We start from the raw sequence: 21,557 nt of genomic DNA, 5'->3' as shown, positions 1-21,557 counted from the left end.
TAATTGCAGCGATGTCTGAAGGAGTGTTACGACTCTTACGTACTTTAACCACACTTTGTTTTTCACCTTACTGGAATTCCAAACCATCGCTTGACTTTTCGTGGCAAATTCCCTTGTCTATCACCGTGAGTTTTACAAGAAAAATGTTCTTTGCTGTATGCAATTGGGTAATGGAAACCTCAAATTCGATATCTTCAGGAAATCTATAGCCACAGTGTCATCCCTGACAACTGCTCTCTCGTCAGCCCATGAAGGTAGATTATACACCTCGGGTTGGTCTTCCCATGATGTCAATATCGTCAGCGTAGGCCAGTAGTTGGGTGGACTTGAAGAAGATGGTGCCTATCGCATTAACATTAGCATCGCGGAACACTTTTTTCAGGGCTAGGTTAAACAGGATGCATGATAGTGGGGACAAAGAGATAGTCTTAGATCATTGTTGATGTTAAATCTGTTGATGATTTGCCTGAAGTGAAGCCTCTTTCGTATGGATCGATTATATTCTGGACATATAGGGCTATCCGGCCTTGCAAGATAGCCAAGAATATTTTATAGATAATACTCAGCAATGTAATACCTCTACCATGCCTCCTGGAACAACAATTAACTTTGACAATTATTGTGGCACACTAAGAAATCTCAGACGGGTAACTCAAAAGTGCCAAAGAAAAAGACTGTCCAAAGGTGTGAGGCTACTCCATGGCAACTCTCGGCCTCACGTCTGCTCAAATGGGGTAACTAATGACAGATTTCCACTGGACTCTCAGGGTCCAACCCCTTACAATCTCCACCTAGCTCCAAGTGGTTACCATTTATACCCAAAATTAAAGTAACACTTGAGTTTAATGCTCTTAAATACCGACGGTGAAGTCAAAGAAGATACTAGATTTCTCAAAGAGTATTCAAAGTTGGAGCATCGTGTGCAAAAGTGCTTGGCTAGAAATAGATTGGATAGATTGTGTAGATTATGTAGAAAAATGGCGAAAGTTTTAAAATTTAAAATTATATATATTGAAACCATTTGGAACTTTATTTTATAAACGGTATTCGTAGATTAACGTACAACAACTAAAGCTAATGCGAAGTTCTTTACAACCAATTTTCAGAAGTGGAAAATTGGCGTAACAGTAACTGCAGTAACTGGTGTTTTGTCTGTCGGGTCTTACAAGACAAAAAGAAAGGATTGATGTTAAAAACTACTGGCGGAACTAACAAACTGCGAGATAGAGTTCCGCAAAAAGACGAAATTCCGAAGAGAGCTCTTAGACTGGTTGCTAAGACTAAGCCCACACATTTAAGCGGCACTTTGAATCTTTAATGATGGAATAAATCCTTTCTATGTGGTTGAAAAAAACAGAATCTGGCAGTCAATCCGTCTTTAGAATACGATTCAGAAGAAATTGGCGAGGGGCATATATTCCTTTCATCCATATGGGCAAAATAGTTTTCCATTTGCCTGTTTTGTAGACTATGACCAAGCGATAACAATTATCGTACTTACCTTATATTTAAATATACAAAGTATGACGCATATCTAAGCAATCATCATGTTCAAGGGCGCCACGATTGGTGTGCGATCTTCATCTTCAATAATGAACTCCAAACATTCAGGTTTTGGACCGATATTCAATATCACTAATATCTGCCGAACGTTCTGGCCTACGCCACTTTTTATCTAAATCCGGGTCTACCAAGTCCTCCTTTTTTCTATTATAGATTCCTCGTCACTCACACGGATTAGATGGCATGCCTACCAACATCCCTGCCTTTTCAGCCTGATTTCATGTACAACCAACTATTTTAGTTGTTATCGGTTGTGAATCTAAACCTTAGGCAAGAGAACAATTTCAAAGTTGTAGCCTAGTACCTTTATTGTTTAAAAAAACGTTGTTGTTTTCGTTTTTAATGCTCGCGTTGCTACCATATAGTGCATGTTACCTTCATTAATGTGCGGCCCAAGTTCTCGCACCTTTCGTTCGATCTGAATGGAGGCAACTTGTGCATTCCGTGTTGTTCTTTAAATTATGTCGATACTGTCATAATAGGCTAGCAGTTAGCCTCCAAAAAATAATAATTACAATTGCACCTCGTAATACTCTCACAAAACCACTCATTACATCAACTAAATATGACACACTCAATTCCAAAATGAAATTAATATTACTATAAATACTAACCTTATCCGAATCGTGAGACTGCTACCCAATGACCTGATCTCAGCAGTATATAAAAAAAGATTAAACGAAAGCAGAGAATAAGCCACCAAGTTAGCAATCAATCCTTCAACTCAGCATCCACTCTAACTTCCAGAAGCATACCAACTATTTTCTGAGTCCGCATGCTTAAAGGGAACCCATCGTGCATGTGACACTTCTTTTAGAGGAACTGTGTTACAAAGGGTTATGAACACCACGAAGTGACCGAATATTCATCATCCTTGAGTAGTCAGAACAACGCGCCGATTTTCATACTGCCACTAACTGCTAGCCATACGAGAGCGAGGTGGCAACTGACTTAGAATTAAAAGCCCCCACTCGATGTACAACCCCTACGGTTTAGTAAATATACTTGGTTCAAGCCCGTATAGTCTATATGTTTCCACCAATATTAGATTGGAGAAATATAACAATACCGGCGAAGGGCTTAGTGGTTAGAGCGCTAGCCTGTCACAGCAAGAAGTCGGATCAGGGTAATAATCACGGGCGAACGCCAATGCTAACCACATGAAACCGAACTGAAACACAGTCTCACTGAAAATAGAGGAAAAAATAGCAATAACAACAAGGGGACTTGTAAACGCCATATACTCAACAATTGAAGATTGAACAGGACATACAAGGCATTTTCATACTATTTGCGAAACTCTCCCACCGACTTAGGCTGCAAATTTAGTCCACAGCATGGCTTACATAAGTTGATAAAATAAAAATTCGTTTGTCATAATTGTTAGAGTTTCTTTCCCAGCTTCCCCACATGTATGCTTCTGTTATACTAATTGCAAATAACGTTGTACACCTAAATAAATCGTATACCTCAAATATGTAATTCCAACTGATATGCCCACGCATGGATACTCAAAATATATCAAATATTGCATGAAAAATCGCCTAATCTTAATTAAAAAAACTGCAATGCGAATTGCTCCAAGCGAATTAAACATCAGCAGATCAACGCATAGACATTGCATCTGAACAGAAGCTTGAGACACCATTCAATTTATAGGTTTGTATCCGAAATTTATTCAGCACTTAATGTACGTGTCAGTTCAAATAGTTCACTAGCTTACATATTAAAATTCACTGCCGTTTCAGAGATATTAATCGAATTTTCTACATTATGTATATTGCTACTATTATCATCTGCTCTATTGGTAGCGTTGGATTCCTTCTCCATAAGCACCTTCTTCAACAGTTCCTCTGGCATTCCCCGAGTACGACGTGCTTCCTCCCATTCTTTTGGATGCATTTTTTTGCGGTGCGAGTGTAAGTTAGCATTCGAATTGAATGTTTTGGAACAGTGTGGACATGTGTAGAGAATATCACCTGTGTGAGTGGCCATATGTTCCTGCAAAACACTCCGAAATTGAAATCATAAATTTATAAGATTAATGAAATGAGTTACTTACTTTTAGCGTCAGAGCTCGCTTGAACGCTTTGTCGCAATAAGTACACTGAAACTGCCGTCCTGCAACGTGAACGTAACGGATATGCCCCCGTAATGCATTTCTCGAAGGTGCAGTTTTACCACATACATTACAAACGAACTGATTTACTTCCGGACGAGTATGCTTTCTCATATGTAATTTTAATTGGAATGCATTCTTAAGCCACTTTCCACATTTCTCACACTGTGCTTTTGGTTCGAAAATGCCCTCGTGCTCTAATTTGTGTTTGATGAACTGTGCACCGCTTGGTAATACTTTAGCGCAAATGTCACACATGCGAGAATATGCATTTTCATGAATACCGCGTTTGTGTGCTTTTAATACATTTTTATTGCTGAAACTGTTTCCAGAATAATTAAAATTATTTAAGTATTTTTTATATGAAAATAAGTTTCTATCAAAATTAAAAAAGAAGGGAAACTTAAGTGGCACCGGAGAAATAGAGTAGCCTCATTTTCAACATTCCAGCGGTTAAATAATTAAAAAGATTAATTTTTTTCCTGATTGCCTGACCTAGAAACGGTTCAATCCCGAACCAGAAGTTCAAAACTATTTGATATCACCATCTTTTTCGACAACTTATTTCGTTAGTAAAATCAAAAACACTGGAAGTCATCACTACACTTAAACTTTATTCGAATCTTGCAGACCAATACTTTTTAGTTGGAGTTATAATGATTCAACTACAATGGTAGAAATACTGCCGACTCCTCTTCATTTCCAACATCGTCGATATCATTCGTTTCCGCCTCCATTAGCGTTTTCTTCAACAACTCTTCCGGCATACCACGTATTTTCCTGGCATGCTCCCATTCTTTAGGATGCACCTTTTTTCGATGCGAATGTAAGTTCGCGTTTGAATTAAATGTTTTCGTACAATGCTGGCAACTGTAAAGGATGTCTCCCGTATGAGTGGCCATGTGTTCCTGTAATTTATTTCATTGTCTGTAAGCATTGTTCATGTAGTAATAAGTATTTCGAAAAATAACTTACTTTCAATGTGAGCGGCCTTTTGAACGCTTTATCACAATAGGTGCATTTATACTGTCGTCCAGACTTATGCACGTATCGTATGTGCCCTCGTAGTGCATTTTTCGTTGGTGCAGTTTTGCCGCATTCTGTACATGCAAATTGATTCACGGCTGGTCGTGTGTGTTTCCTCATATGTAACTTCAATTGGTATGCATTCTTTAGCCACTTTTCACATTCTTCACATTGTACTCTCGGTTCAACAATTCCCTCATGCTCCAGTTTATGTTTGATAAATAAACCTTTACTGGGTAAAACCTTGGCACATATATCGCAAATGCGAGAGTACGCATTTTCGTGTATGCCACGTATATGGGTTTTTAGTGCATGTTTGTTGCTGTAACTATTTTCAAAACAAAAATTATAGTTGATCCGCCTTCAATTATGTTATACTTTGGGAGCATAGAAAAATATAAAGTTGATTTCTCAGATTTCCTACGAAAGTCACTCTTGCCCCCCTCTTGGAACAATAAATCCAATGAAATTTTATCTACAGAATAAATTCGAACCTTTAGCAGAGGTTTTCCAATATACATATGCATTTAATACCTAAATTATGGTCTATATAATGCAAATTGAATCTTGTAATTTTATAAGTACTATCGTACACAGAAAAACGAATTCGAATAAGTTTTTTAGTTTCACTCATTCAAGACCCTAATGGAATACTAGGAAACAACGTGATAAACATTGCACTCCCCGTGATTATTACCCTGATTTTACTCAGATATTCATTCGCAGCTCAATCGACTGGTATCCGATATCCAGTCATGACACAAATCTCTCAGCTCTCACCAGTAAGATTTGAACGACGACTTTCCATTGCCGCAGTCCAACCACTAAGTCGTCCCGGACACTCATTTATTAGTAGCATCAAATAATAATAATAATCGTTGGCTCGAAAATACCATTAGATCGAGGCCTTGAAATGTGTTACAATACTTCGTTCAAGACCGCAACGGTGCACTACAGAACACTGTAGGGGGCAATGTGGTCAGCATTGCACTCACCCATTATTATTACCCTGATTTGACTCAGGTACTCATTCACACCTGCGTTGACTGGTATGCGACATCCAACCACTATACAAATCCTTCTGCCACCAGCGAAACTTGAACCGCGACCTTCCACTATGAGAGGCTAGCGCTCTAACCACTGAGCCAACCGGGCAGAGTCTAAATTAAGAGTGGAATTAGAAGAAAAATATAAGTTGAGAACGATTAATTGGGAAACTTATAGCTAAAACCCACAATTTCGCCCTCCGTGGTTCATAGAATGCAAATTATAAAAGTTTGCTTGTATACTTTCTTTATTTAAATATCAGCTTTGTATCTTATTAAACACAAAGTGAAGAGTATTGCCGACTAATGAATACTCAAAATTTTTTTACGTGATCAGCATCAACATCATTTGAACTTTCATTCAGCACGGTTTGCTTCAATAGCTCTTCTGGCATACCACGAGTTCGGCGAGCCTCTTCCCATTCTTTTGGATGTTTCTTTTTCCTATGTGAGTGCATATTTGCCCTTGAGTTAAATGTTTTCGGGCAATGTGGGCATGTGTAAAGAATGTCTCCCGTGTGGGTGGTCAAATGTTCCTGTATTTACTTCATATGAGTAAAGAACAGATTCAAACAATATCAATATAGCAAAAACACTTACTTTTAAGGTCACGGGCCTCTTAAAAGCCTTATCACAAAAGGTGCATTTATATTGGCGTTCTACTGTGTGAACGTATCGTATATGACTTTGTAGTGCATTTCTTGAAGGCGCAGTTTTGCCACATTCCTTGCAGATGTATTCGTTCACTTCTAGCTGGTCGTGCTTTTTCATGTGTAGTTTCAACTGAAATGCATTTTTAAGCCACTTCCTACATTCTTCACATTGTGCTCTCGGTTCGAAAATGCCCTCATGCTCCAACTTATGTTTCATGAAGAGCGCTTTACTCGGTAAGACTTTAGCACAAATATCACACATGCGAGAGTAGGCATTTTCATGGATACCACGTTTATGGGCTTTCAATACATTCTTATTGCTGAAACTAATTCCAAAATAAGAACTTTAGTCGCTCAGCATTGATTCGAAAGTCTGAGAGGACAAGCAAACAAGATTGTAGGCTATTTATATTTTCTGTTTAAGACACGCCAAATGATACAGAGAAAAACAGAAGCGTAATCAGTTAGTCAAATTGAGAGCAATGATAGATGCTCTCAATTAGTTGTTTTTTGAAGAAACGCAAGTAAAGCTTTGGCTTCAATTTTTACGATTTTAACGAAGTCATCCGGACCGACAAATACGCGCTTTATTACGGCGATCGATATAAACTTGGCATGTCACATTTTACCAGTTTAACATTGTAATTCCCGAACAACTCCAATTTCCACATCGAGATTTCGATTCAGACCATGGATCATTACATCTATATACATACATTTGGGCCAACAATTTTATGTGCAATCTAACACAATTTTATAGTAGGTTTCTCAACAACTTGTGTGCCTTTCAACAGAGGACACTATAAACGAAAAGTGGACTTTATTTATGACACCTAGCATCTTCATAGATTTATATAAACGATTTTACTGAGTAGTTTCTTTGTTGTGAACGAAATACCGGGAGGTGGACCTTTCGAATAGAAAAGTTTAGTTTTGCTGATGTGAAGAGAATCGCGTGCATGTTTTTTCCTTTATACAGCAGGGCGGACGACAATGCCCTTAAATTTTTGAATTTGAGACGTTCATTAATGTGTCGCCAGCGTCCCAGAAGGACGCTAATTTGCCAAGTTGCGTGCGAGCAATTTGATAACCATTGGCTAGAGCAGTGGCGCTAGATGTCCCGTGTGGCAGTGTTCTAACAAGAACAAAGAGAAATGGCAGGCAGGCGCTTCCTTAATGAACAACGATAGAGACACGAAGCGGTTTTGATATACCTGCCACACTTTGAACTTTATTTTTCGGTTCACGGTAGAGCAATAATTTAACCCAGCGCAAGAATACCAGATTAATTTGTGTGACACACGATCAAATGTTTTCTCTAGATCCAGAAGTATAATGTTCTACTATCCTCAATCACCCGATTGCAGAACTCACTGAATCACAATATTGGATCCCAACTTTTTCCATTTCTGAGCTCATATGTGCTGTCAGGTCCTGTTGATTTCCCCAATTGATTATTTTGATTAAGTGCTCAACTTCAGTGGCACTGACAGGGGGAATTGCTCCAAATGTCGACAGTGTTTCTAAATAAATATTTAAATATTAACATGCAACAGATGTGTTTGATGTATTAGTGGGCATATTTCTCGGCACACGGGCGACCTGTTGCCTGTGATGCGTGTGCGGTGAAGAAATGAATCTTGCGATCAGCTGATATAGTAATGAGTTTCATCAGTCAGTCGTTCGACTTCTTTAATAATATCATGGAAATTCTCAGAGAGGGCAATATAAACACCATATTGAGTGTGCGGGCTACCAACATAGAGAGAGGTCTTTTGGCATCACACCATTTTGTGTATTTCTCGCCAACGTGCTTAGACAAAAACCCATTCGTAATTGCCGTTTACCTTCGATGATATTTACTGGAATGTAAAATCCACAACGATAAATGGCAGACCTTTAGTGAATTTCGAATGTTTAACAATTCATTTTCACTTTATGCTACTTTAGCTGACTATTATGACCGCTCGCGCCGACGGTCTTCTCAAGCAGAGTGTTTTTTTTTTTGGGGGGGTAGGGTAGGTGAATGCATTTACGCACACAGTGTTGGACTCCCGATTCAGTACGTCGTCGGACTACCAACTAAACACCTCCCCATCGTCAGAGAGTTAGCCTGGAACCGTTTGTTACATTACTTCGGGCTAGTCCCCGAACTCTCCCGCTTTGCGTAGCCTTCAAATAAGGGAATTCCTTTCACCAACGGGAGGGGAGAGGAGGAAGGGAACTGTCAGTTCAAGGAACCCCCTGCCATCCGGCTCCTCCACCGGTCGAATTCTATCTTCTTAGCAACGAGAAGGGCCCGAACGTAATGGGGAACACGGTTCCACCTGTCAGCAGTCCTCAGCATCTCTTCGACAATGTTGTCTGGAGAGAGATCCCCTGTGTTTAAATAGAGCTGCTGACGAACCCCATCCCACCTTCCACAAGAAAAAAAAGTGTGGTGGGCGTCGTCCACAACTCCATTGCAAAACACACAGTCCGGAGAACGCGCCTTTCCAATCTTGTCCAGGTAAGACTGAAAACCTCCATGCCCGCTTAAAAATTGGGTAAGGAAATAGGATGATGATGATGATGATGACCTAAGTTGCCGATGAGCCGCGCAGTCCATCTGCCTCTAGTTTCATTTTGCCAAGAGAGCTGCCACTCGTCTAGAGTGTGTTGCCGTTCTTCGCGAGCAACCACCTCCCTTGGCTCATCTCCCTTGCGCTTGTATATGGCCTGACGCTCCCTAGCAAGAAAGGCAACGGGGATAACTCCCGGGATCACCATCACGGCCGGTTCAGAGACAGTCCGGTACGCAGACGCCACCCGTAAAGCTCCCCGTCTCTGTACTTGCGCGAGGCGTTTACGACATACCTCCTTGTTAAGAGCGCCAGCCCATACCTCTGCGCCGTAGAGCAGGACAGACTGCGTTGAGCTCATCAGGAGACGTCGCCTACTAGACGTAGGACCCCCAATGTTTGCCATTAGCCTACTTAACGCCGAAACTCCAGCCGCAGCCTTGTTCGCTGCAGATTGGATTTGCTCAGAAAAGCTCATCTTTGAGTCAAGAGTCAACCCGAGATACTTTACCGCTGATTTTGACCCGATGATCGACTCGCCGAACGATATGGGACGCAGGGTCGGAATTCTCTTTTTAGTCAGGATGACAGGAGAGAGCAAGCAGAGTGTTAGTTCTTTTTAAGCGCCGCGTTTTATTTATATAGAACACATACAGTTTCGTGTATTAATTACACATTGGTTTTTAATGAAAACGGATGTTGTCCAAACTAAAAAAATTTAAATATGGTAATACTGCTCAGAACTGCTTCAGTGTAACCTTATAGAATTCGTGCAACGATGTGTAACAACGCGACGAAATGGGAAAAATACCCGGAGAAATATTGGCCAGTATTTTTGGAATGCCCATGAAATCTTTTTTAAGATTATGTAAGAAACACAATCGATTGAATGTTTGTCAGTCCGTCCGTCTTCACACGGAAACTCCTGAACCAATTCGCACGAAATTTGGTGAGGTGTGATCTGTGAATTCCTTCACATATAGCAAGTGCCACCATTTTGTATTGAGTTTAATGGCGGGCTCCCCATACATACGAAAGAGGGGTGTAATGCTTTTTTACGAAATATGGTCATGTAGGGTACCAAATAAAAGGGCTCGATTAGTACTTTTCTGATATTGGGTGAAATATGGACGAGGGAGCGCTCAAAATGTGTGCCCCAGAAATTGAAACAGGTCTCGTTCTCAGATCAGAACGCATCAATACGAAATCTAGACATCAAGACACATCCCGTTCCGATATCTGCTCAAATAAAGTTAATAATGGTATACTATCATATTTTAGAAATTTACCCGAAAACCTCCCTTAAGTTCATCTTGAAAAAGAAAAAGGTGCTCTATACCGCGATAATGCATCAAGTCACACATCTGAATCGCTACTTTATTGAATAAAAGGCTCCGAAATAGATAAAAAATGATTCCAGAACAGGATGAACTTGCGGATGATGTCGCTTGGACTTTGGACTTTTTCCCTGAAAGCCTGCCAAAAAAACTCTTCTGACAAAAATTATTAAAAAAAGGCAACTTGACTGATCAAAGAGAGGCGAAACTAGAGCGAGAGCAACTGGAAAAATCATATTTTTCGATGAGTTCAAATTTAATTTGATTGAACCAAATGGGGTAGCAGTAGTTTGCGGCAGAAAGCGAGAGTAGCATAGCGTGGAATGCATAACATCAACCATATAACTTTCTCCATATGTCATAATCTAAGGATGCATAAAAGGACATGGAAATGGATGGATAGAGCGATTTCTACCAAACTTGGTAGGATCAAGCGCTATATTACAGCCTACATCGCTCCAATTTCGTGGTGCTAGGACGAATTTAAGGGTGGCTCTGTAGCCAATTACTGAAAATTATAGTAATATGCTATTATTAACTTTATTTGAAGAAATATCGACCCCCGAACTCCCTGCCTTTCCAACAAATGTCAAAACTAATAACAGCTTTGGAAAGTACTAACCGAGACCTTTCATTTGATACCCCACATGGCTATATTTGGTGAGAAAAAAAATGTACACCCCCGTTTTGCATGTATGAGAACCTCCTCTCAAATTCGACGTAAAAGGATGTAACTCAGCGTGAGCGTTCACAGTTCCCACATTGCCACCAAATTTGGTGTCAGTCGTTGCAACAGTCCCTGAGAAAAATGCTTGTGACGGGCAGATGGACTGACAGACAGACAGTAAACCAATTTTAATGTTTTGTTTTACACAAAACCTTAAAAAAGGGGAAAAATGAAATGGAGAAACGTATTTTTCCTTAACAAAACTATCCACTACGCAACAACCATGATTCCTTAGATTTCTGCGAGCCCCTAAATTGAAATCAAGAGAAACTCCGCAATTTATACACTACCTTAATTTGCCTTTCCTTCCAGAGTTGATTTGCTTATCAACTACAAATTTGTCTATTTAGTTATTGTATTTTACTTAAGGGGACAGAAATCTCGTCAAAAAGCATGGGAAAAAATTCTCCACACGATTACGATAACTTCACGAAAAAAATAAAAATCACTGGATACCCTTATCCATGCTTATCTTTTATTGCAACAAAAGCGCAAAAACGATCCTCTTTCACGTTAAAAATCTACCAATACTGTAGGCTCACTAATATTCACAAAGTTTTCGAAATTACTAGCATCATTTACATCTGACTCCCCTTCCGCGAGTGGTTTTTTCAGCTCTTCGGGCATTCCACGAGTTCTTCGGGCTTCCTCCCATTCTTTTGGATGCTTTTTTTTCCGATGCGAATGCATATTTGCCCGCGAATTAAACGTTTTTGGACAGTGCGGGCATGTGTAAAGGATGTCTCCCGTATGCGTGGTCATGTGTTCCTGAATTTATTTCATATCAGTTAAGAATGTTCTAGAAAGTATATGTATATTGAAAAATCACTTACTTTCAATGTAATCGGCTTTTTGAATGCTTTTTCACAAAACGTACATTGATATTGTCGCTCTACAGTGTGGACATAGCGCACATGACTCTGCAAAGCGCTTCTCGACGGTGCCGTTTTACCACATTCATTACATACAAATTTGTTCACTTCCGGCCGATTGTGCGTTCTCATGTGCAATTTCAATCGGAATGCATTTTTAAGCCATCTCCCACATTCTTCACATTGTGCTTTCGGTTCGAAAATGCCTTCGTGCTCCAATTTATGCTTGATGAAAAGCGCCTTACTGGGTAAAACTTTAGCACAAATATCACACATACGACAATACGCACTTTCATGAATACCACGCTTGTGTGCGTTAAGTGCATATTTATTGCTGAAACTGTTTGCAAAACAACAATTATAATTGGTTTGCCTTCTCTTATCAATACTCAGAGTAATTGGCGAGAGAAAAGGAGGAAAGGTGACAGGCAGTGGCGCAACCCCCTTACCATTTTAAGGATATAGCAAACAGCCATGAGAGATAAGTGCCAGTAACACATTTACGACGCACAAAATTAACAGAACATTTTACTATAACAGATATTTGTCTGGATGGAACTAATGTTTTCTGTTTAAAGATGGTTTCTCTGAGCTTCATTTCTACTCAAATCGTATATCTGTATACTGTATCTGTGTCATCATTGCTTTCCTAAGAAGTAGCATTACCGTTATTTGCTCGCGCCGGATATCAGTAGAACTTCCCAATTGTTACTTTCTTATTACATAAACGAATGAAAATAACCATTAATAATCCAATGAGATTTCTTTCACGCGTTCCGATTGGTTAGGTTAAACTTTTCTTCATGATATCCTATACTATTAATTACACTGACTGCAGTACAAACGAATAACCATCAACTTTAATAGCAATTATCGAGATTCTAGAAAACTCATTGAAGTCATTAACGGCTACTGGCTACAAATGAAAATATTCGAACTTACCCCTTTCCACATTCATCGCAAGTGAAGTCCGTCCTATTCTTCTCCAGATGTGTCTTTTTATGATGATTCAATTGATACTGCTTCGCATAACGTTTTGGACATTGGTCGCAGTGGAAGATTTTTATGTCGACTGGGTCATGGAATATGAGTGTGTGATTTTGTAATGCTCGTTTATTCGAGAAGATTTTATCGCATTTGTCACATCTGAAAACCATTTTCAATTCATTTATGAAAAACTTTCCAAGCACCGAATGTACCAATAACTTACTTCAGCCTTTCAGGTGCCACATGCTTAATCATGTGATTGAAGAATGTACTACGGTTATAGAACTTTGTTGAACAGCAAACGGCATAGCCTTTCACTTTGTGCACGGAACGGTAGTGTCGTTGCATCTCAGCAAATAGTTTAAACTCTGATGTGCAAAGATCACATTTTAATGTAGTTTGTCTAGCGATTTCCTCGTCATATTCATTTGTTTTCTTCCGTTGCTCAGAGTCTGCAGGTGGTTTCTTAGGTGTGGTTGCTTCTGATTTTCTCTTCCGACCTCGTTTTTTTGCTATCACTTGTGTTTTACTTTCCACGGACGATGAAGCCTCATTTTCTTCCGATTTTATCGATACCTCATTAGATTTTGATTGAGAATCTTGTCGGCCCCTAGTGTTGTTTTGCTTGGCTTCTGACTTCAATGTTTCAAGCGGTTCTACAAGTATTGAAATAGTTTAAAAAGTTTTATATTTTCACTCCACATATTTATAAACTAATTTTCCATTTTTAACAAATTATTGAAAAAGGCTTTGAAGCGCGCTTTTAGTTTAAAAGATGTTATGATTCCTTGATAAAGCAAAAATCGAGTGAACATTTCTGTTACATACAAAATTGCCTTTATACAAGCAGCGAATACTTCGAGCGAATTTTTAAACCCCAGCTGACTGGAAAAGCGTTTTATAATATATATAATTTATAATAAACGTAACTGGGTTATAATAATACAGTCGACAAATAGTTTATTCTTCCAATGTGCAAAATCGATTATTATTCAAAAAACATGGAAATGTTGATGTGAAATTTCGCAAAGTGGTGCCAACCTTTATGTCTTTTAGATGCAGTTGGGAGGTTTTTGAGAATTGAGAATTTCGATCCCCTCAACTCCCCGCCTTTCCAACAAATGTCAAAATTAAGAAGGGCACTGGAAAGTACTAATCGAGACCTTTCATTTGATACCCAACATGACTACATTGGATGAAAAAAATTACCCTCTCCCCTTAATTTTAACATAGAAAGATGTAACTAACTGGATGTCTGGGCGTCCACAGTTCCCACCTTTTCACAAAATTTCATGTCAATCGGTATAGCCGTTTCTGAAAAAAGGGCATGTGGCAGACAGACAGACATTGAACCGATTTTAATAAGGTTTTGTTTTACAATAAACGCTGAAAAAATAAAACACGTGGGGAAACCGAAAGTCGTATACTACAGGTATAAATTTTTGAGGAACTTTCATCTTTAATATTTTTTATAGCTTCCTTTGGCTTTAATAACTGCTTCAATTCGCCTTGATATGCTTCCGATAAGATTATCCAGTAGTGACGAATCAATTTCGTTCCGTTCATATTGGACCTTTCTACTTTCCAACAATCCTTTTGTTGTTGGAATATATGACCATGAATCCTTAACAGATTCCAGATGTAGATGGATCCGGTGGTTGAGTCGGCCATTTCAGTGTCTTTACATTCTTATTCTGCAATCATTCGTTTAATAGCGGTGTGTGTTGGGTCGTACTTAAAAGTCAAGTCTTCAGTTTCATAAACAAAAATATCAGTACTCAGCAATAAATTAGGTTTTCTCTCATCGAAACAAGACAGGAGGAGGAGATCAGTTATAGACTTAATTTCAATCAATTAACAGGCTCTATCAATCAGTTGAACAATGTAAGCCGGGCGAGTAGCAAATAAGTGATTTATTGCAAATTTTACCTAGTCAGCATAGCGATATCCAACCATACGCCGACTGAAATTTCTGCGTAGATGGTCTAAGATGCCAGTAGACCCGAACAATCAGCATTCGCCACATTCCAAGATAAACAATAGATCTATCCTTCTATCATAATTGACAGAATACAACTTGTAGAAGGAAGGCAGGACATTAGAGATGAATAAGGCTCACCAAGGATATTAAACCATTGAAGAGTAAAATGTTAACATGTCTATTGAGGGACAACTTACACTATAACTCCTGGAAATAAACAATTTCTTCCTGCAACACTATTTTACAACAGAAATATGGACGAACAATATGGCTAGCATTGTAACAATATTTAGCACCTCATATATTAGGCATTATCCTTGCTAAAAATGAGCTAGCCTTTGCTGCTCTTGAAGCACAGCTTGGAGTCGATCATTACCCCCAAATATTTGGTCGAGTTTTATATGGCTTTGTGATCACCAACCCGTAAGTTAACATCATTGTTTTTCCTGCGATTGGTAATGAGTCCATCATTTCTTCCGTCATTGAGGCATTTTAGCATCATATCCTTCAGTTAGGAATTATAGAAATAAGTCGTAATACCGGAAACTGGCGCTTCAGGTATAAAGATTTCTTCTTCTTCTTATGTGAGAAACTTTCTACGCACATTTTTCCATTCGAATATGATTAAAAACCCAAAATATTCCTTCATAGTTCTTGAAACTACAAGAAATACGTACATATTACATACGAAGATATTATTCTCACCCTAAACAAACAAACATTGCCTATTACAGAATACTGTATTCTATATATATATAATTTGATCGTACACCTATTTTTGATTTACTTCGTGCATAAAAGTACACATATGTACATATAAAGTACGTAGATTGAATACCCCTTGTTCAATGTACAAATATATTTATCTGAATTGAGCACTACCCCAAAGTTTCTTTAGCATATACATATAAATATATTAACTTTAACTTTATTTGTGCAGATATCGGAAGGGGATGTATTTTGAGGCTTAAATTTCGTTTAGATACACCGCTGGTTTTTTTCATAATTTTCGATTGGATAGGTTCTGAGAACGAAACCTGTTACAGTTTTTGAGGGTCATATTTTGAGCCCTCACTCTTCTACGTTTCACCCGATATCATATATGGGACCAGTTTCGAAAAGTACTGGTTGAGCCCTTTCATTTGATAGCCCACATACCACATTTTCTGAAAAAAAAAAATTGCACTCTCCATTCACATGTATACCCTCAAACTTAACACAAAATGGCGCCACTGCTATATGTAAGGTAACAGAAAACACGTTCTCACCAATTTCCGTGACAATCGGTCCAGCCGTTTCCGAATAAATCAGGTGTAACAGACAAACAGACAGACGGACAGACAGACTCGATTAAGTTTTTTTTCACACAAAACCTTAAAAAGAACTTTCGTAAACATAGGTAGAAAAGCGAGAAGGCATATCGAGAAGTCGGTATCGGTGGCTGCCGGAAACATCTGGATCATCCCGGCAGCGCTTGGTGCATCAAACGCCACTGAAGAAGCGGGCTCGGTGCCAGATATGTGTTCATGCAAATTTCAAATACATGAAAAAATGTTCGCCCCCAACCCCGTTTCTCCATATGCGGAACATGTTGTTTTCTATATTGTGTCATACAAAAAAAAAGTAAACCGTCATTTCGAAGAGTTTGTGTAAACCAAAACCTTATTAAAATGGGTATACTGTCTTTTCTCCGAAACTGATACCAATTCAAACGAAATTTGGATACATACATCCATGCATACATACATTCAATGAGTGACATAAATTTGCATGAAGTTTAAATCGGATTCCTCAGAAAACATGCAAATTTTTTTTCTTCTAATGCCCTCGGATGCGGTATCAAACGAAAGGTCTCAATTAGAACTTTTAGAAGCAGATTTTAGTCGCGACATAAATTGTAAAATGCCTGAGGAAGGAGCTAAAATGTACAAACTTGAAGTGAGAAAGGACTCACTTTCGGAAACTACACAAGCCAAAAATTTAAAAAAAAAATCGGATACTATATGAAATCTAGTCCTCAAAATTCATCCCATTCCGATATCTGCTCAAATGAACTTAATAATAATATGTTACCAACTTTTCGAAATTGATCGGAAAACCGTCTAATGTAAATTTTTTTGCGATTTTTTTGATTTGGTTTGGTCTACCAATTCAATATACCTAACGGCTATCTGGTGTTCTGACATATGCCACCACTCCATCTTAGTCAGGATCTTCCACGTCTTCTTTTCCTACTTTAGATATTACCCTTATAGGCTTTCCATCCTGAATCATTTTCAGCCATAAGGAGCATTTTATTTACAACCAAACGATATTAATATTGTTCATAAATTTCATCGTTATATATAGGCTAAAAAAACGACCATACTCCTTTTGGGGACCAGGAATTCCACGGAGGATGTTTTGAGCGAAACAGTCTTTGTAGACTGTGTGCGGATTTCGTTGTTCGTTGTTTCAAAGGCTTCAAAGTTGTATTCGCCTATCTTTATTGTTTTCGTTTTTGGTGCTGACGTCGCTACCGTGTACTTCGTCTCGCATTCATGAATATCCAGCCCAAGATTTCACGCCGCTTGCTCGATCTAAATGAATTTGTAAATGTGGGATTATTTTTTCCATTAAGTCGAATTGTATTTCCCAATAAGTGCCCCACGTATTCATATCAGGTTAAAAGAGATGCATGATAGGGTATCCCTTTGTTTAAAACCATTTTTGATGGTGAAAGGTCTCGACAGTAATCCCGCTGTTATTATTGGGCCTCGCGTCAGGGTAAGCCTAATCCTTTCCATTGCTAGTTTACAACTGTCATCGAAGCAGCCGTTCCGATCTTGTTTCGAATGGGGCTAAATATATTTGTGTTCATACTAATGATAACCTTATTCAAGTATTATTATTATTCTGTTAAGGGAAAGTCGCACCGCGTCCTTGAAGAACTATTGTGCCCCTTTTACTGATTATAGTGTACCTATTGATCATAGTGTCTCAAGCAGGCCTATAACCGTTAGGAATGTTCCCTACTTCTAGATCTTTCAGCTTTGCATCTGGTATTAAGTGTTCTCCCAGAAGCCTCGGCCTACTTTGCGCAAGTGCCGGACTCTGCCCCAGAACGTGCATAAGAGTTTCGTCATCCTCCTCACAAAACCTGCACGCAATGTCCGTAGATATCCCTAGCTTCCCTAGGTGCTAGTTCAGCCGACAATGACCAGTGAGAATTCACACTATGATTCGGAGGTTCTTTTTGGTGAGGTTTAAGCAATCCTTTGTGCGTATGGGTTCGTATCCCCCAGTAAGCACCATGGCATAATATACCCTGATTTCTTGTGCCTTAATAAATGACAATGCTCTGCCAACTTCAACCTGGAAAGACTCCAAACACACTTGCAACTTAGCAGGAAAATAGTTGTTATATAATGGCTGTCGTCAACTCTATACACTTCCCGAATCAACAAATCTTGATCTGGTTGGACATCTACAGCATTTGCTCAAACTCCAAGTCTATAACAGTCCCATCTTAAAAAATGGTCTCTAGAAGTATTGAATTAAACTCGGAACGAAATTTCATCTGAAATGATTCAAAACCTTGCCAATTCGATGCCTCGTTGTCTTACCACGGTGATTGCTGCGGAAGTTCCCATTGGGTTAGTTTCCAGTAGAATCCATTCGTACCAATAATATTTCCACACATATTAGATAGAAATTTTTCAGCTTTTGTTCTCGTAGAACATTTTTTTTGCGGTGTGCCAATACCTTATTATGCGCTGATAGTTTTCAGCCACATTACATGATATGCATGAGTATGACACAAAATACGATTCAATACAATAGCAGGGGTGAAACCCTTTTTTTATTGAACCCAAGTACGCTCATAAAAAATTAATATTTAGCCCCTTTCGCTCCATTTTTTTACTCCGACAACTCTAGCCGTAGGGTCTAAGCAATGATAAATGAATCCCCTTTCCTTCCCTTTGTTTTGCTCTGGAAATTTATTCAAACATTAGTTTTTTAATATTCAAGACCAGGTTGAAGCGATCTTGTTCTCGCCTTGACATTCACTATGGACATTTCTCCTGGGCATAATGCTACTTTCTAATAATACCTCACCAACTCACCAACTCTGATTCCCCAAAAGCTAGTGGGTAAAACAATCAAAAGAAAGTAAGCTGAATGCAAATTCAAAGATTACCCCATGGTATTTCAATACTTCAAACTCCCAGGTTAATCTTCTGAACTAAGTCCTTCTATCCTTCTGTCCAGAATGAATATTTTGAGATAAGATTGACACTCCAAAAACGGAATTTTCGACCTAAGATCCCCACATATGCGGTAATTCCCATGTTTCCATATATAGAGAGTCCATATCACCACAGACTTTACATATACCACTGTACAATCAGGATCATAAGCACAAGGACAAATACTGTCCTTAAATTAGAACTGCTGCGCATTCTAATCCACATGGCCTGTAAATGCAAAACACACATCTGCTCCTAACAGCAAACAACTCACCGTCATCAGATGTATCGAAATCGTCCAAATCATTTGTATAATCTGCATCGCGGGCGTCTTCATTCTCGAAAGCAGCGTCCTCGCCATCGCCTCCATCGTAGTCCTGTCCAATAAATTCAAACTTTCCGGCAGCGTTGTCACAAGTCTCTTCCTTCTCAGTTTTGCTTGGTACGGTCTCGTCGTCGCCTGGTTCATTCTTAAAAAAATCTGCGGCCACCACTTCCTCTTTGATCGGCGGCGCTTCTGTCAACCGACGCTGAGCTTCTTCGACGCTCAAATAGTACAAGTGGAAATCCTCGATTTTCGACCAGCAACACAAACAGATTAGGGTCGAGATCGGATCATCCTTGCTAGGCTATAACAAATCAACGCATTATCACAAGAACGCTCTCAGGCAAACGCCAAAACGGATCAATTGCTGGGCACTTACTTCAAACCAAAAGTGGCGAGCTATTGTCGGTGCTATTTGGAACTTGGCTGAATCCTCTGCGAAAATGTATAGGGGGCATTCCGACTTTTGCAGACACATTCGGCACACCATCATTTCCTGTTTTCATTTATCAATTTTCGAAGGTGATATCGACGCGAATGAATCAATAGTTCAGGAAAATTATTTCATGAAGTACAAACAAATCATGCTGTCAATGTCCCCACCAAACTCTATGTCAGATATGGCTGACAGCAAACAACAGCTTCTTTCGTTTGGCAGTTGGTAGCATGTTAGCACTTCTTTATCGACTAAATCAAGTAAAGACGTAAACCGTCGGCAGGCTATTTCCAAAGAGGATACTGTAATCATGTTGAAAACTTTTTTTAGCATGTCAAACATTTAATTTATCAAAATTATGTCCTTACAGTAGGTTGTTGACTCCAGCGAACACGGTATCGTGAGCATGCAGTGGGGAAACACGACTGCGACCGCAGCAATAATAGTGGACAATTTTTCTGAAAATTGTCCCCGCCTTGTAGTTGATGACACATTGTTTGAGCACAAAAGGGCAGTTGAGTTTCCTCTGGCGAACAACGAACATCTAATCATATCGGCCATTTCGCGGTCAGCAGTAGATTTAGTAGGTACCTTCATCATTGGCCTTAAGAGAAATAATCATTTGATTGTAGCTTATATCTACTTGTGTATCACATCTTCGTCTACTCGGAGGGATGAAGTACTTCAGCTCCTCAAATTCTACAAAAGGTGCCTTTGCATGATCCACGTTCATTCGGCAGTGGAAAACCTTTCTGGTTGCGAGGATGAGAGAAATCTTGAACAATGAGCCAAAAATTCCGGTAGGCATTGTTCCGCTATCACAAGTCCTATTTTTGATGTAAATCAAGTTCTTCACCAACTCAAAAGGACATCATAAGCCTCGGCTGAGTACGAAAACACTAGTCAGGGAAGCTGAAATGCATCGTATCACGAAAGAGTTTGTGGCTCACCAGTCTTTCATTTCACATTTCTCCTCCTGGTATTCGCCATTAGTAAATACAGAGGTATCAATATTGGAGTTTACCATTTTATTGTTTGTTTATACTATAATAAAAAGGAATATTTATAACAAAGTAGGTATTTATTTTTATAAAGCATATAAGCCTTAAGAGACACACATTAAAAAAATTCCAGTTTACAACTATTTTCTAAATAATCCTGAAAATAACTATTTTATTTTTTTCCTTGGGAATATTCAAAATGAGATCAGATAGTGAAGAAATATCTTGTATCCTTACGAAATAACAACTTCAAAAATCACAAATCAAATAATTTTCAGCTCTGTGTTCTGACCAAGACTAATTAACTTTATTTTATTTTTCGGGAACAACCGACAAAAATCGGTATCATTTTCACTTTCGCTTTCACCATATACTTTATTATATATTTCACAAGCTGTTTTTGACTTACGATCTTTTCTCCAGTTTAATTTCCACAACAATACATGATCACGCGAGGTTTGGCATATTGTCTTCGTTGTTTTCATCTAAACCAAAAGTAGATTTTATTTTTGTTGGCATGGCTTGCGGCAAGTTTATATACATACAATCTGCGCTGTTGAGGAGGCATTACTAAATCCTAGGCCGATTGCCCCTCCTTTTGGGTCAATCGAATGCAATAAAGTAAGTGAGCAGTGATCCCTTCCCCTTCGCCTTCTGTTAAGAACGTAACATATTGCAAAAGGCCATCTTTTGT

General features: G+C 38.9%; 1 protein-coding gene across 4 annotated transcripts; it reads right to left on the bottom strand.

Annotated features, from left to right (window-relative positions):
- Positions 1–3,219: 3,219 nt before the first annotated feature.
- Positions 3,220–20,040, bottom strand: LOC119646164 (transcription factor grauzone-like). Of its 4 annotated transcripts, none has more exons than XM_038046537.1 (6): positions 19,806–20,040; positions 19,376–19,730; positions 13,115–13,547; positions 12,847–13,050; positions 3,626–4,004; positions 3,220–3,564 (listed from the first exon to the last, which is right to left on the bottom strand). In XM_038046537.1, the coding sequence occupies exons 1-6, from the start codon at positions 19,917–19,919 to the stop codon at positions 3,283–3,285; spliced, it is 1,767 nt and encodes a 588-aa protein (XP_037902465.1). In that variant the 5' UTR covers positions 19,920–20,040; the 3' UTR covers positions 3,220–3,282. The 4 variants fall into 4 exon arrangements, with proteins under 4 accessions (XP_037902465.1, XP_037902467.1, XP_037902468.1 ...); XM_038046539.1 differs by lacking the exons at positions 3,220–3,564; positions 3,626–4,004 and adding exons at positions 4,277–4,590; positions 4,658–5,036; XM_038046540.1 differs by lacking the exons at positions 3,220–3,564; positions 3,626–4,004 and adding exons at positions 5,979–6,290; positions 6,355–6,733.
- Between the last annotated feature and the right edge of the window lie 1,517 nt (positions 20,041–21,557).

Source organism: Hermetia illucens, chromosome 1 (assembly GCF_905115235.1).
Source record: "Hermetia illucens chromosome 1, iHerIll2.2.curated.20191125, whole genome shotgun sequence".
Lineage (NCBI taxonomy): Eukaryota > Metazoa > Arthropoda > Insecta > Diptera > Stratiomyidae > Hermetia > Hermetia illucens.
The sequence above is the reverse complement of the archived record's forward strand: the minus strand, read 5'-3'. Positions and strand labels throughout refer to the sequence as shown.

What these genes read in the sequence shown, in the direction of transcription:
- LOC119646164 (XM_038046537.1), bottom strand. Translation starts at nt 19,919, where the DNA reads ATGATGGTGTGCCGAATGTGTCTGCAAAAGTCGGAATGCCCCCTATAC. An exon ending in GTGGCACCTGAAAGGCTGAA is followed by an intron (nt 13,051 to 13,114) that starts GTAAGTTATTGG and finishes AATGGTTTTCAG; the next exon opens with ATGTGACAAATGCGATAAAA. An exon ending in TGCGATGAATGTGGAAAGGG is followed by an intron (nt 4,005 to 12,846) that starts GTAAGTTCGAAT and finishes TTCTGGAAACAG; the next exon opens with TTTCAGCAATAAAAATGTAT.